This window comes from Oncorhynchus mykiss, chromosome 15 (genome assembly GCF_057628025.1).
Source record: "Oncorhynchus mykiss isolate SJ-2025 chromosome 15, ASM5762802v1, whole genome shotgun sequence".
In the NCBI taxonomy this organism is placed as follows: Eukaryota; Metazoa; Chordata; class Actinopteri; order Salmoniformes; family Salmonidae; genus Oncorhynchus; species Oncorhynchus mykiss.
The window spans coordinates 51,422,732-51,437,194 of NC_143036.1; the positions used below are offsets into that span (position 1 = coordinate 51,422,732).

The 14,463-nt window shown below is 41.5% G+C and overlaps 1 protein-coding gene across 1 annotated transcript in view; it reads right to left on the bottom strand.

Moving 5' to 3' along the window:
• Nucleotides 1-12,893, bottom strand: part of LOC110490175 (proton myo-inositol cotransporter) — a 79,974-nt gene extending 67,081 nt beyond the window's left edge. The window contains exons 1-2 of the mRNA XM_021563404.3: nucleotides 12,068-12,893; nucleotides 1,978-2,137 (exon numbers count right to left, since the gene is read on the bottom strand). Of these exons, the coding sequence (XP_021419079.3) occupies nucleotides 1,978-2,137; nucleotides 12,068-12,614 (707 nt within the window). The 5' untranslated portion in view covers nucleotides 12,615-12,893. The remainder of the gene's footprint in view (nucleotides 1-1,977; nucleotides 2,138-12,067) is intronic.
• Between the last annotated feature and the right edge of the window lie 1,570 nt (nucleotides 12,894-14,463).

Genomic DNA, 14,463 nt, shown 5'->3' on the forward strand with positions numbered 1-14,463 from the left:
AGTTAATCGGATTTTTACGAATTATATTTGAAAGAAGTCGTCCTGACAAAGGAACATTTCTTTTTTGATGAGTTTATATAGTATGTATAAGCTGGAAGTAGAAGCCTAAGTGTTGTTGTTCATTAGTTTACTCTAATTAGGAGAGGGTGGTAAGGTTAGGGGAAAATAACAAAGGGATATACGGTATATACATTTGAAGTCAGAAGTTTACATACACCTTAGCCAAATATATTTAAACTCAGTTTTTCAAAATTCCTGACATTTAATATTGTGTAAAAATTCCCTGTTTTAGGTCAGTTAGGATCACCACATGATTTTAAGAATGTGAAATGTCAGAATAATAGTAGAGAGAATGATTTATTTCAGCTTTTATTTCTTTCATCAAATTCCCAGTGGATCAGAAGTTTACATACACTCAATTAGTATTTGGAAGCATTGCCTTTAAAGTGTTTAACTTGGGTCAAACGTTTCGGGTAGCCTTTCACATGCTTCCCACGATAAGTTGGGTGAATTTTGGCCCATTCCTCCTGACAGAGCTGGTGTAACTGAGTCAGGTTTGTAGGCCTCCTTGCTTGCAGATGACTGTTCAGTTCTGCCCACACATTTTCCATAGGATTGAGGTCAGAGCTTTGTGATGGTCACTCCCATAACTTGACTTTGTTGTCCTTAAGCCATTTTGCCACAACTTTGGAAGTATGCTTGGGGTCATTGTCCATTTGGGAGAGTTTTACAACCAAGCTTTAACATCTCGAGATGTCGCTTCAATATATCCACATGTTTTCCCCTCCTCATGATGCCATCTATTTTGTGAAGTGCACCAGTCCCTCCTGCAGCAAAGCACCCCCACAACATGATGCTGCCACCCCCGTGCTTCACAGTTGGGATGTTGTTCTTCAGCTTGCAAGCATCCCCCTTTTTCCTCCAAACATAACAATGGTCACTATGTCCAAGAAGTTCTATTTCATCAGACCAGAGGACATTTCTCCAAAAAGTACAATCTTTGTCCCCATGTGCAGTTGCAAACTGTAGTCTGTTTTTTTTATGGCGGTTTTGGAGCAGTGGCTTCTTCCTTGCTGAGAGGTCTTTCAGGTTATGTCGATATAGGACTTGTTTTACTGTGGATATAGATACTTTTGCACCAGCATCTTTTGCACCAGTTTCCTCCAGCATCTTCACAAGGTCCTTTGCTGTTGTTCTGGGATTGATTTGCACTTTTTGCACCAAAGTACGTTCACCTCTAGGAGGCAGAACGAGTCTCCTTCCTGAGCGGTATGATGGCTGCGTGGTCCCATGGTGTTTATACTTGCGTACTATTGTTTGTACAGATGAACGTGGTACCTTCAGGCGTTTGGAAATTGCTCCCAAAGATGAACCAGACTTGTGGAGGTCCAAAATTTGTTCTTGAGGTCTTGGCTGATTTCTTTGGATTTTCCCATGATGTCAAGCAGAGGCACTGAGTTTGAAGGTAGGCCTTGAAATACATCCACAGGTACACCTCCAATTGACTCAAATGATGTCAATTAGTCTATCAGAAGCTTCTAAATAATTTTCTGGAATTGTCCAAGCTGTTTAAAATGCACAGTCAACTTAGTGTATGTAAACTTCTGACCCACTGGAATTGTGATACAGTGAATTATAAATAAAAAAAATCTGTCTGTAAACAATTCTTGGAAAAATGACTAGTGTCATGCACAAAGGAGATGTCCTAACCGACTCGTTTTTCAATTAGTTTTAATGACTCTAACCTAAGTGTATGTAAACCTCTGACTTCAACTGTATACAGTGTATATATATTTACCATAAAATATGTGGGGATTGGAAATTATGCAGACAATTATATTTATCGAATCTACAATCTATCTGACCAATTAAAGATGATCTACCCCCTAAAAAAAAAAAATGTAAAAATAAAAATGGGGATAAATGAGATATTTTTTGAGATATTCAAAGATGAGGCATGTAGAGCAATTGTCTCACCTCCATCCATCGTGGCGTAGGTAGCTGAAGGCCCCGTCTATGATGCTGGCAGTGAACTGGCCTCCCGTGATGAACAGTGTGTTTACTGTCACCAGCTGGCCTCTCAGGTGGGGGGGAGACGTCTCAGCTATGTACACTGGCACCGTCATGGACGCAATACCTACTCATGTGGGATGGGGCAGAGGAACAAGGAAGACACAATGAGAAGTGTAGAACCAGACAGTGTAGGGTGAAGATGCCCCTAGACGCTAATCTCGGATGAGTGTAGCATTGGGGGAGGGGAAGCTGATACTAGATCTGCACCTAGGGGAAACTTCAGAGCATACAGTACAGTACAATCAAGGTTTATGGATAAGTGCAAATTCAGCTTTTATGATCAGTTCAGTTCACTGGTTTACCTAATTCAATAACAATGGCATAGGGTCTGAGTTAGGCATGAAACCACATATCCTCTCCACAATCAAGTGGAATCTGAGTGTCCTCAGCCACATCTCTCATCTAGAGAACCTGACCAATCAAAACACTCAACCACAGAGCTGCTGCACCAATCACACACTAGCCATTAGGGCACTAAAGAGCCCTCATCAATGTGCACAACATCAATCATGTCTGACAGACTAGACATCAACCACAACATCAGTCATCTCTGTATCCAGATCTACAACATATTTCTCAATGTCTGTAGTGCATGCACTACATCAGAGATACTGTAGCCTATACCAGCATGTAAGTCAGTGTTGTTGTCAGCTGCTGCAGCCACAAACCATGCCAAAACGACTACATATTTACACTGACTGCTAGAACAAACAACATGTGTTTGCCCGGATTCATCTGACAAGGGCCGTGACATCACCGCTCTGCGCCACACCGATAAGGGACTATTAATAGCACTCAGAGTGCACTGCTTCCTGTCTCTCTTCCAGTTGCCCGGCAGACGACGTAGCTACCTGTTACCATGGGAACCGCTTGCTTCACCATGCAACCTCGCCGTCATACGATAAGGCGGTTAATCAATATCTGGCGTTTTATTCTTCTTCTTTTTACCCAAGAGTGAGGGCTGGAGGGATGGGTCCTACTGTTAAAGGTAAGGGCCCTAGGGTTGTCGTTCATACGGTACACACCTGGGGTGACCAGCCCTAGAGGTGTGGTTGATAGAGTTGACAACTACACCTGTAGAGTTACTAGGGGTGCAGGTTTTTGCTCCAGCCCTGCAGTAGCCTGACACACCCAATTCAGCAAATCATGGTCCAGACTCAGAGTGAGGTCCTTGATGAGTTTACTATTTCAGTCGGGTGTGTTAATGCAGGGCTGGAGCAGAAGCATGCGCACCCAGTCGCTCCAGTGGGTAACACCGCCAAGTAAGCCACTAGAGCTGAGCATGCTTCAACATTGACAAAGGGTTCAACTCCGTTTGCTCTTCTGTCAAAGGCTGCTCCTCTACATATCACATTTGACACGTTGGTCATTTTATTTTCATCATACACATGCAGAGAGCAGAACAAATAACTGAACCAAACACGTGGTTGTGAATGGAGCTAAGAGTATTGGAGCGTTTCTTATGTGGGAAAGTTTTCCATGTGGAATAAAATAAAGGAGAGAGGCAGAGAGAGAGAGAGAGAGAGAGAGCTAGAGAGAGAGTGAATGTTTTTAGGATGTTATCCTAATGTTAGATAAAAACCCTAATGCAGGACATACACTACACGATTTGGGCACAAATTCGGCACGTTTTTGCCATCCTTGACAAATGTTCACGATCGAGGTGAAATCCTATGAACTTGGTATAGGATCAGTACGTCGGGACACGCCTAGTTTGAGCGGGTCAAGGACGCACGGATGATGGCTGTTCCGTTTTCCAGACCCCTGTTGGATGTCCCGATAATTTTATGACGTCAGAAATGTTGGTTGTGCACCTTGCAGTATGAGAAGTGCTCTGACGCGATTGGGCAGGGACCACTGCCAAAAGCCAATGAGCACTCAGCATGTGAGACCGAAACAATAACGGTGAAGTGGACAGCAACAACAACACACCACGTGGACCGAGGTGATGGAAGACAGATTGGTGGAGCTGTGGACAGAACGCACCTACCTGTCTTTTCATTATTACCTCTGAGTCCTACCGTGACAGAAACCAAGAAGATCATTTCATATTATTTTATTTAAAGTCAATATTCTGCGTCTGTCACGATCGTTATAAGGAGTGGACCAAGATGCAGCGTGGTATGTCCCATGCTTTATTTTGGAATAGAAAACTTTAAAGAACAAAACGAACAAGCGAAACGTGCCGTTAATATAATGCTCACAGGCAACTATACATAGACAAGATCCCACAAAGCACAATGGGAAAATGGCTACCAGAGACAACGATACACAGCTGCCTCTGATTGGGAACCATACTAGGCCAACATAGAAATATAATTCACCTAGATAACCCACCCTTAAATCACACCCCGACCTAACCAACATAGAGAATAAAAGCTCTCTATGGTCAGAGTGTGACAAGGTCTCCGTCTCTTTTTTTTATGTTTCTGCACATACTAACGTGCACAGTAATAAAGCAGCTCGCCGTTTGCGTGTTGGCATTTTTTTCCTACGGAAAACTGAGAAATGCAGAGCAAGATCAATTAGTGAATCATTGTGTAATGTGAGCACCACCGTCCTGTGGTTGAGGATGGACAGAATGAAAGATTTGGGACAAGGAAATCTGGAAATGTGAGCACATCCAAGTTGTTAAGATTTTAGAAGTTGTGAAGTGTATGCCCAGAATATTAGAACTTATTGTAAATCTTAGCTAATGTTGTAGGAATGTTCCCGGTTTGCTGGGCGGTTTCTGAGAGAGTGGGAGAGCCCTCCTTTCCTCCCCATCACTCCCTCCTTCTCTTGTTATCAGCGACGGCCTTTAGTCAGTCCCTCTGGTCTCCCCAGGCCTCTACTCAGTTCTCAGACACATGTGGAGTCCACCAGCACCAAGACTCTCACAGCCACGGCCACAGTCCCCGCCATCCATTATAATGACCTCTCCTTTCAGGACCAAGGACAGCGGCACACACTATCCTGAACGTACGAGCATCATGTGTCAAAGGCTTTCTATTTATAGCAAGTAGTCACCATGTGGAAGTCATGGAAGTCACAATGTGGGCTTCAATGGAGGACTAGCAGCACTCTCTATAATACAAAAAGTGCATGGTACTGCAGTAGGGGTCATGGATTTTCAGGATCAGACTGAAGTATCCCATCCACAGTAAGAAAATAGTATTTTATTGAACCTTTATTTTATCAAGGAGTCATACTGAGACCACGGTCTCTTTTACAGATGAGCCCTGAATGACATAAATTACAGAAAATACAAAATGCAAGAAGAAAGAGAAACACGGTCCTAAAACACAAACACCCTCAGTCAGCTTTCTGAATTCACCTAGAGGCACCAGAATATCACATTTAACAACATTTGGAAGATTGTTCCACAAATAAGGTGCAAGAACTAAAATCTGATTTACCTAACTCAGTAGAGACCAAAGGAATGTCCAGAGTTAACATCCCAGAGATGGGGTGTGGTAACATTATGTCTAAAGTTTAGTAATGCTGCTAGGTACAGTGGGACTTTGTGTAAAAGGGCTTTATAAATGAAAACATTGCAATGTATTGTGTGACATAACCAACATGACATCAAAGAGGGCCAACCAACTTTCTGGTAGAGACTGCAGGGATGACCACTAACATTATCGCCCGTAATAAAGTGCAATGCTCTATGATAAACTACATCTAACGGCTATAATGAAGTGGCAGCTGCGTTCATATAGACGATGTGGCCATAGTCTGGGACCGACAGGAGCGTTGACTGAATCATCTGCTTTCTACTATGTAGCGAGAGGCAAGACCTACTTCTATAGAGGAAGACCATTTTTTATTCTCAGCCTCTTAACTAACACATCAATATGCAATAGGCTTAAAGCATCAAACATATTTTTATGTGCTCTAGGGAACAACATATACTTGCATTCAGTACTAATTTCAGGTCAAGAAAGTTTTTCTGTAAAGCAATGAAGTCAGACTGTAGTTCAGATAGAGCCTGGTCAACCGTGGGGCCAATAGCATACAGAACAGCATCATCGGCATACAAGTGCAGGTTAACATTTTTTTTACAGACAAGTCAATATTGTTAATAATGTAAACAGAAAAATGTACAGGACTCGACCCCCGACAGGACACCTTTCGTAAAATCCACAAAACCGGATTTAACACCATCATTAGATTGAGTTCTATCTGTCAAGTCATTTTTAAATCAGTTACGACATGTTATGATTGAGATCAAATTAGGACATTGACTTCAATGGTGTTGGTCAATAAATACCGGTCTGTCAATAATCAAAACAGACAATATCATAGATCGATAGAAACAGATCATCGTCATTCGGTGCCTTCTAGACATACCATAGAACAAGGATGCATCCCAAATGGCAGCCTAATCCCTATTTAGTGCACTATTGACCAGAGCCCTACAGGCCCTGGTCAAAAGTAGTGCACTATGAAGGGAATAGGGTGCCATTTGGGACTCTGCACAGCTCTCCAATGTGTTCCCCTAAAGGTCAACTCACCAATAATTGGCCCAAGATGGTAAGATGAACCAAACCCCAGGCTTGTGTTAAAGACCAGTCAAAGGTACGCATTTCTGCCTCCTCCTGACAAACGGCAAGAATGACCTTCCCTCAGAAATGCCAAGCAATTAAAGTTCTAATGTGATTGGACGTGTGACAGGGAACGCTCGGAATACAGTGGGGTCCGAAATTATTGACACACTTGATAAAGATGAGCAAAATTAACTCTATACAATACTGAGGTACAGTACCCGTCAAAAGTTTCAAGGGTTTTTCTTTCTTTTTACAATTTTCTACATTGTAGAATAGTGAAGACATCAAAACTATAAAATAACACATATGGAATCATATAGTAACCAAAAAAGTGTTAAACAACTCAAAATACATTTTATATTTGAGATTCTTCAAAGTAGAATAACAGCTTTGCACACTCTTGGCATTCTTCAACCAGCTTCACCTGGAATGCTTCTCACAAATGCTGAGCACTTGTTGGCTAGTTTTCCTTCAGTCTGCGGTCCAACTCATCTCAAACCATCTCAATTGGGTTGAGGTTGGGTAATTGTGGAGGACAGGTAATTTTATGCAGCACTCCATCACTCTGCTTCTTGGTCAAATAGCCCTTACACAGCCCGGAGGTGTGTTGGGTCATTGTCCCGTTGAAAAACAAATGATAGTCCCACTAAGCGCAAACCAGATGAGATGGCGTATCGCTGCAGAATGCTGTTAAGTGTGCCTTGAATTCTAAATAAATCACTGACAGTGTCACCAGCAAAGCACCCCCACACTATCACACCTCTTCCTCCATGCTTCACACATGAGGAGATCATCCGTTCACCTACTCTGCGTCTCACAAAGACACAGCGTTTGGAACTTAGAATCTCAAATTTGGACTCATTTCCACCAGTTTAATGTCCATTGCTTGTGTTTCTCGGCCCAAACAAGTCTCTTCTTCTTATTGGTGTCCTTTAGTAGTGGTTTCTTTGCAGCAATTCATGAAGGCCTGATTCACAGAGTCTCCTCTGAACAGTTGATGTTGAGATGTGTCTGTTACTTGAACTCTGTGAAGCATTTATTTGGGCTGCAATTTCTGAGGTTCAGTTAACTCTACTGAACTTATCCTCTGCAGCAGAGGTAACTCTGGGTCTCCCTTTCCTGTGGTGGTCCTCATGAGAGCCAGTTTTATCATAGCACTTATTGGATTTGCGACTGCACTTGAAGAAACTTTCACAGTTCTTAAAATGTTCTGGATTGACTGACCTTCATGTCTTAAAGTAATGATGGGCAGTCATTTCTCTTTCTCTGGCTTATGTTCTTGCCATAACATGGACTTGGTCTTTTACTATCTTATGTATACCACCCTACCTCAAACGCATTTAGAAGGAAATCATTTCTACAAATTAATTTTTAAGAAGGTACACCTGTTATTTTAAATGCATTCAAGGTGACTACCTCATGAAGCTGGTTGAGAGAATACCAAAAGTGTGCAAAGCTGTCATCAAGGCAAAGCTGTATCTACTTTGAAGAATCTCAAGTATAAAATATATTTAGATTTTTTAAAACACTTTTTTGGTTACTACATGACTCCATATGTGTTATTTCATAGTTTTGATGTCTTCACAATTATTCTACAATGTAGAAAATAGTAAAAAGGCACCAAGGCACCGGTTCCAATCCAAGTGACAGTGCTATTTGGCAAACTCCAGGCATTTACATTTGTTGAATGAGATGAAAATAGAGCTCTTTAGCCACACACACCAGCGATGGGTTTGGCATCAAAATGAGTAATGCATGAACAGACATAAACCCAATGCCTAGAGATGGAGAGGCAAAATGTAACCCGTGTGACCCGATCAATTAACTATTTCGATGGCCGGATAAACTGCTTCTTTCAATCTTTGGAAAATACTAACAATTGAATTTGTTTTGGAAGATTGATGTGTCTGAGGGGTAATATTGAGCGAGGAGAGAGTGAGCGTCTACTGTGTGTGTTTGCGTGCGTGAGTACGCGTGTGTGTGAGAGAGAGCAGTTTTTGAAAGATAAAAGGCTGATTCATATTTGCACAGGCTTACTCTCTGGGTCTATTAATTGGTGTCCAAAACAAAAACAAAGATTGGCCAATCACTATGACTAGTTCACTCAAACAGCAAAAACACACAAAGCATAGCACCCCTCGTCTATTCCTCCACTTGTTGTGCTCAATGACGCCAAGAACTAAGACAAGGCGTAACAGTGATGACTTCCAAGCATGGCACACTACTTTACCACTACATGATTTTAATGCCCAAAGTGACACCATATTATGAACATTACTCTACTAAGCATGACACGCCAATCTTAATTTCCAATCAAAGGCAACATCAAGGCTACGTGTCACCCAGAAGTTGCTATAAATACCTTTGGTACATCGAATTCTCATTGAATGCCAAACAGTATGAAATCTTGCCAAAGCCTACTACCTCCAAAAATACCATAGGCCTAGGCACTGCAGTCAGAAATCAGTAACCCTGACAACAAGCCAGTCTCAAAGTAGTGGGATGAAGTTAGCAACTTCTAGTTTGATTATTGCTTTGGTATACTAAATAAAGTATCGACTATCCTTTTTTAGGTTTAACCTACATAGATTTTGAGCAATATAACCCATCACATTAGGTTGGCCCACCCATTAGGATACTATTGGCACACAGGTATCACTTATTTTTCATGTGAGATGACTCAATAGCCTAAGAAGTGAACTTTCTCAGTTTTGTATTAGGTTTGCCAATCAAAATACTGTAGCCTACAAGGCATGTGCTGTCATGTGCTGTCATGACATTGGCCTGTGGGTAAGGTTTATAACCCCTCCCATAAATACCTTTCTCCCTTCCCTCTCTCTTGACTCTACAGAGGGACTCTTGAATAGCCTTTGTTAAACAGTCTGGGAACATCAAACATGTGGAGGGAAAGGAACCATATTTCGGTAATAGAACTAGTTGAAAATATGTGTTGGGTCTTAATGAATATGATGTCAGTTCGGATGTCATCTGAGACATTTTGACTTTTGACAGGATGACCTAAACTGTATCTGGGAAAGTCTACACATTCTAGTTATCAGATTCACATGAAATTGTTGTGCAATTCAAATGTTTAAATGTAAATTATTGGTGAAAAGATTAAATGTAATTTTAGCTTCCAAATGAGAGATTTGGGTTTTCATAAGGTTAGGGCTCTGCTCAATCAGTGGCCCGCCCCTGTGAAGAGACATGGGCTATAAACTATGAAACACACCCTTCTCCCTCCACTATATAAGCCCTTGACGAAAATGTAACCTTCTGTTCCGGGTACATTAGGATGACGATCCGATGTCAGAAGGATTCAGATAATAACTACAGAACGAAGCCAACCTCTGCATGAGCTTTGGTTGCGAATTGTATGTACTTTGAACTCTTATTTGCTACAGAAGTGATACCTCCTAGCCATTGAGTTAGCAACAGCAGCTGTAAATGTGGGCTGGAGAGTATCCCGTCTACCACCCAACGACGACACTACAACGTTTCCCGTTCACCACCAGAGACAATCTTCAAAGGAAAAAGGACTCTGTTGGGCAACACGGCCATCCATCTACCACCAATCTATTGAAGGGCAGCTCAGAGTAAATATTTATTGCATTTTCCTTTTCCAAATGGGCGGTAACTTAGAATGTATAGGATATTGTATTTACGATAGCACAGCTTCTCCCTTTGTTCCTCAGTCTTCCCACTCTTTCACTCAAACCACTTTTCTTTGTGTAACCAGCTGTCATATCTGTTCCGTCTGCTAGGGACGTTTTCCTTTGACATAATTTGTAATCAAGATATGATTCATTTTGTGTATATGTACATCTGTATGATTAGTTAGGCATTTAGTAAATAAATAATTAAACCCAATTTTGTATTTCTGATTCAACTTGTTAGCCAGGGTTCGTGAAGATAACCAAGAATTTACAACTTTCAGATGAGACTGACAAAAGGTGACGATTAATATTGACTGCTATTGATGTAAAATATTACTAGTTCTTTGAGAGTTTATTCGGAAGATAACTGCTCTATAAATATTATTTCATGGTGCCCCGACTTTCTAGTTAATTACATTTACATGATTAGCTCAATCAGGTAATATTAATTACAGAAATAGATCCGGCATAGCCAAAGACAACACATGCATGCACATTAGTTGCCCTCTGATGATGGTAACCTAAACTGTCTAAGTGGAATATGATTGGCAGCAGGTAGCCTAGTGGTTAGAACATTGGACTAGTAAACAACAGGTTGCAAGATTGAATCCCTGAACTGACAAGGTAAAAACATGTCGTTCTGCCCCTGAACAAGGCAGTTAACCGAGTGTTCCTAGGCTGTCATTGAAAATAAGAATTTGTTCTTAACTGACTTGCCGAGTTAAATAAAGGTTAAATAAAAAGTAATAAACTAGGCTTACCCGTACACAGATAAAAAATCCCTAGTCTAGGTGAATGAGATGAGCCTGAAGTGAAGAGTAAATTCAACAACTCTCTGAGGACAGTGGAAGTTGATAAAGGAGCTTATTTATTGTTAAAAGTAAAACATACGCATTTTGGTCCTTGACCTTCATCAAGGTTTTACTGATCGCTCACTGACAGACTAAATCTTAGGTTCTGGCCTTCTGTGTTGGTTGTACAGATGAAAAAGGAAGAGGCTTTTATATATTTCAAAATGGCCTCATATAGGCTCAGGGACCAATCACAATAGGACACAACACATGATGTGATTGGTTGCAAAAATCTGACCAATCGCATTGAGGCCCTATAGCTAAACGCCTCCTCTAATATTCTATATGTAAACCCCTGAAAACCCCAGGGGCATCTTACCCCTTTTAGGTTGGGGATTTGTTTCTAGCATTAATGTAAGCACATTTCAGTTGAATCTGGAGGTTATAAATCATACAATATCTTAAACTGCAGAAATAAATCATACAATATCATTAGAAATGTTGATTTTGAGTAGGAATGTGAGTTAGCATGAGCTAGCATCTGCTGGGATTTAAGAGAATGTGCAGGTGATGTAAAAATAAGGTTTTAATTTAAGCCTAAAATAGAGTTTTAGGCTTACATTAAAACCTCATCATAGGTTATTAATAGTGAGATGTACAATGCCAATTTGTTTCAATGTTTTATTGGTCTAATAAACTAGCTTTCTAGAGTCAATTACTAAAAAGTGACTAAATAAAACGGATTAAATGGATTTTAAAGCACACATTTTCAGCGGGTCTCTTGCTCCACAGGGAGGGGCATCTTGCCCCAATAGTTGGGCAAGACACCCCCTTTCTAGAATTTGTATTTTAATAACTAAAAAGTTGTCAACCGTTACCAAAGTTCTTTTTTTTTGTGTCAGCAATTACATTTTTGTTACCCTACCTGTAAACAGGTCATCTCATCCCCAGGCTAATTGTCTTGTGAACGAGATAAGTAAACAAGTGAAAAGTTGCAGAAACTGAGGAGACACCTTACCAAGTCCAAGCCCGACAATGAGACGTCCGACCAGGAGAACCTCCTTATCGGGAGCTGCGCTAAGCACTATACCCCCAGATGTGAAGATAAAACTAGCCAGGAGGATGCAGACCCTGCGCCCGAAAACTCCGTTCAAGAACCCGCCGGCCAACGCGGACAGCGCGGCGGCAGCCACAGTACTAGAGATCAGAACCTCCTGCCACAGGGCGCTGAGATTCATCTCCCTCTTGAGCAGGAGCATCGCTCCCGAGATTACCCCGGTGTCATAGCCGAACAGAAAGCCACCCAGCGCGGAGAACGCGGCCAGAACATAAACAAACGCAGGCGTGACATCTTGCTGGAACTGTTTACGCGCCTCTCTCTCCAGGTCCCCGGTGGAGGTGGCGGTAGCGGCATTGGCAGGGACAGCCTGGCTGTTGATGCTCGCGTTGGACTGTGCTTTGATGAGGCTCCGCTCTCCGTCATCGTTCACTTTCTTCCTCCTCTCACCCATCAGGTTGCTCATACTACGAAGACTATAGTCATTGTCGCTAGATTTTCGGGACATAAGGGAAACAAACGCACCCACGAAATGTTCACAGAACTGTAGTTGGTTGGTTAGTTAGTTGTTAAAAGAGTATGAGTTGTTTGTTGTTCTCAGTCGAGCAAATGTGGTCCAAAGACCGTTAATTATTGATCATTCAAGTTGACAGAAGTTGGTCTGTACCCGTGGTCACAGGCTACAGAAGTGTCATCGCAGTGGTACTGATGAGGGCTTCTCTTTTTTTGGAGCCGAAGGTAAGGCATGGAGGAGAGTTGGTGTGTTCGTCATTGCTAGCGTCGCTCTGACGTATAAGGTACTGCTCTCCTGCAAGCTGCCATCTAGGCACTGGCCGTGTTCCAGATAATCAAAATGACTGTAGGTGTCTGTCTGATTTACAAATCACCTTGCATCATAAATAACGATTCGTTATTAGCTGTAGATCAGTCAATCCATCACAATTTACCAATGATACATTGCGATTTTGATAGTCTCCAACACGGCCATAATCATGTTTTCAATTCAATATGTTTGCCAATATTTTCTTAAGCCTATGTTGGGCAATGTCTGCCAAATGGATTTCGATGTGATTGTAGGATATTTCTGGTATCATAGCATTCCAATAATTTGATTCTATTCCGCTTGTTTATACTGTAGGCTACATTTCCACAATGTTATCAATCATTAGCCTATATAATGTGGTCTTTCAGTAATCCAGTGATAACGTGTCGACTATCTATTTGAAATAGAAAGATGTGCAATGTGTAAATAATTTCCCCCTACACCCGTAACATCCCCCCATATCTTTCCCATTTGCTTTTCTCCTCAGCAAATGCAATGATGTTGTGCCCTCTTCAGGGCAAACCTTAATATTTCAATCATATGAATTGAAGTGCTTGTTACAGTGTAGAGTGGTTTACTGTATGCAAGTGGTGGGTATATGCCCGGTCATTTGAAACAACTGTTTTTTTTCCCCCTTTTGATTGTAAAATGTGTAATTTTGCGGGACCTATTTTATGTTTCATAATGTCCAGTCGGTGGAGGATTTGTCAACACAAGCATGATGATAGTTCAAATCACTGTGAATGTGTAAGCGTCAATATAGTGGATCAATATTGAACTCTTCCTGGCTAATATTTATGTGGCACAAATTATTTCAGATTTCAACGGTTTAAAGTTACAGGATATTACGACCCCATTCCTGAAAGCTACCAGTCTAACACATATGTGCCTTCTGTTTCCCCTCCCTGGTACTCACAAGGACTTGTGAGAAGGGAGTGTGACAAAATAAATGCACCCAATGACTGAGGGAAATCAATTCAAAGCATACTTCCTTCAGACTTCCTTCAAATGTCAACAGCAAAGAGGCAACTCCGGGATGCTGGCCTTCTAGGCAGAGTTCCTCTGTCCGGTGTCTGTGTTCTTTTGCCCATCTTAATCTTTTCTTTTTATTGGCCAGTCTGAGATATGTATTTTTCTTTGCAACTCTGCCTAGAAGGCCAGCATCCTGGAGTCGCCTCTTCACTGTTGACGTTGAGACTGGTGTTTTGCGGGTACTATGTAATAAAGCTGCCAGTTTATGAATTGTGAGGTGTCTGTTTCTCAAACTAGACATTCTAATGTACTTGTCCTCTTGCTCAGTTGTGCACCGGGGCCTCCCACTCCTATTTCTATTCTGGTTAGAGCAAGTTTGTGCTGCTCTGTGAAGGGAGTAGTACACAGCATTGTACGAGATCTTCAGTTACTTGGCAATTTCTCACATGGAATTAACTTTATTTCTCAGAACAAGAATAGACTGATGAGTTTCAGAAGAAAGGACTTTGTTTCTAGCCATTTTGAGCCTGTAATCGAACCCACAAATGCTGATGCTCCAGAT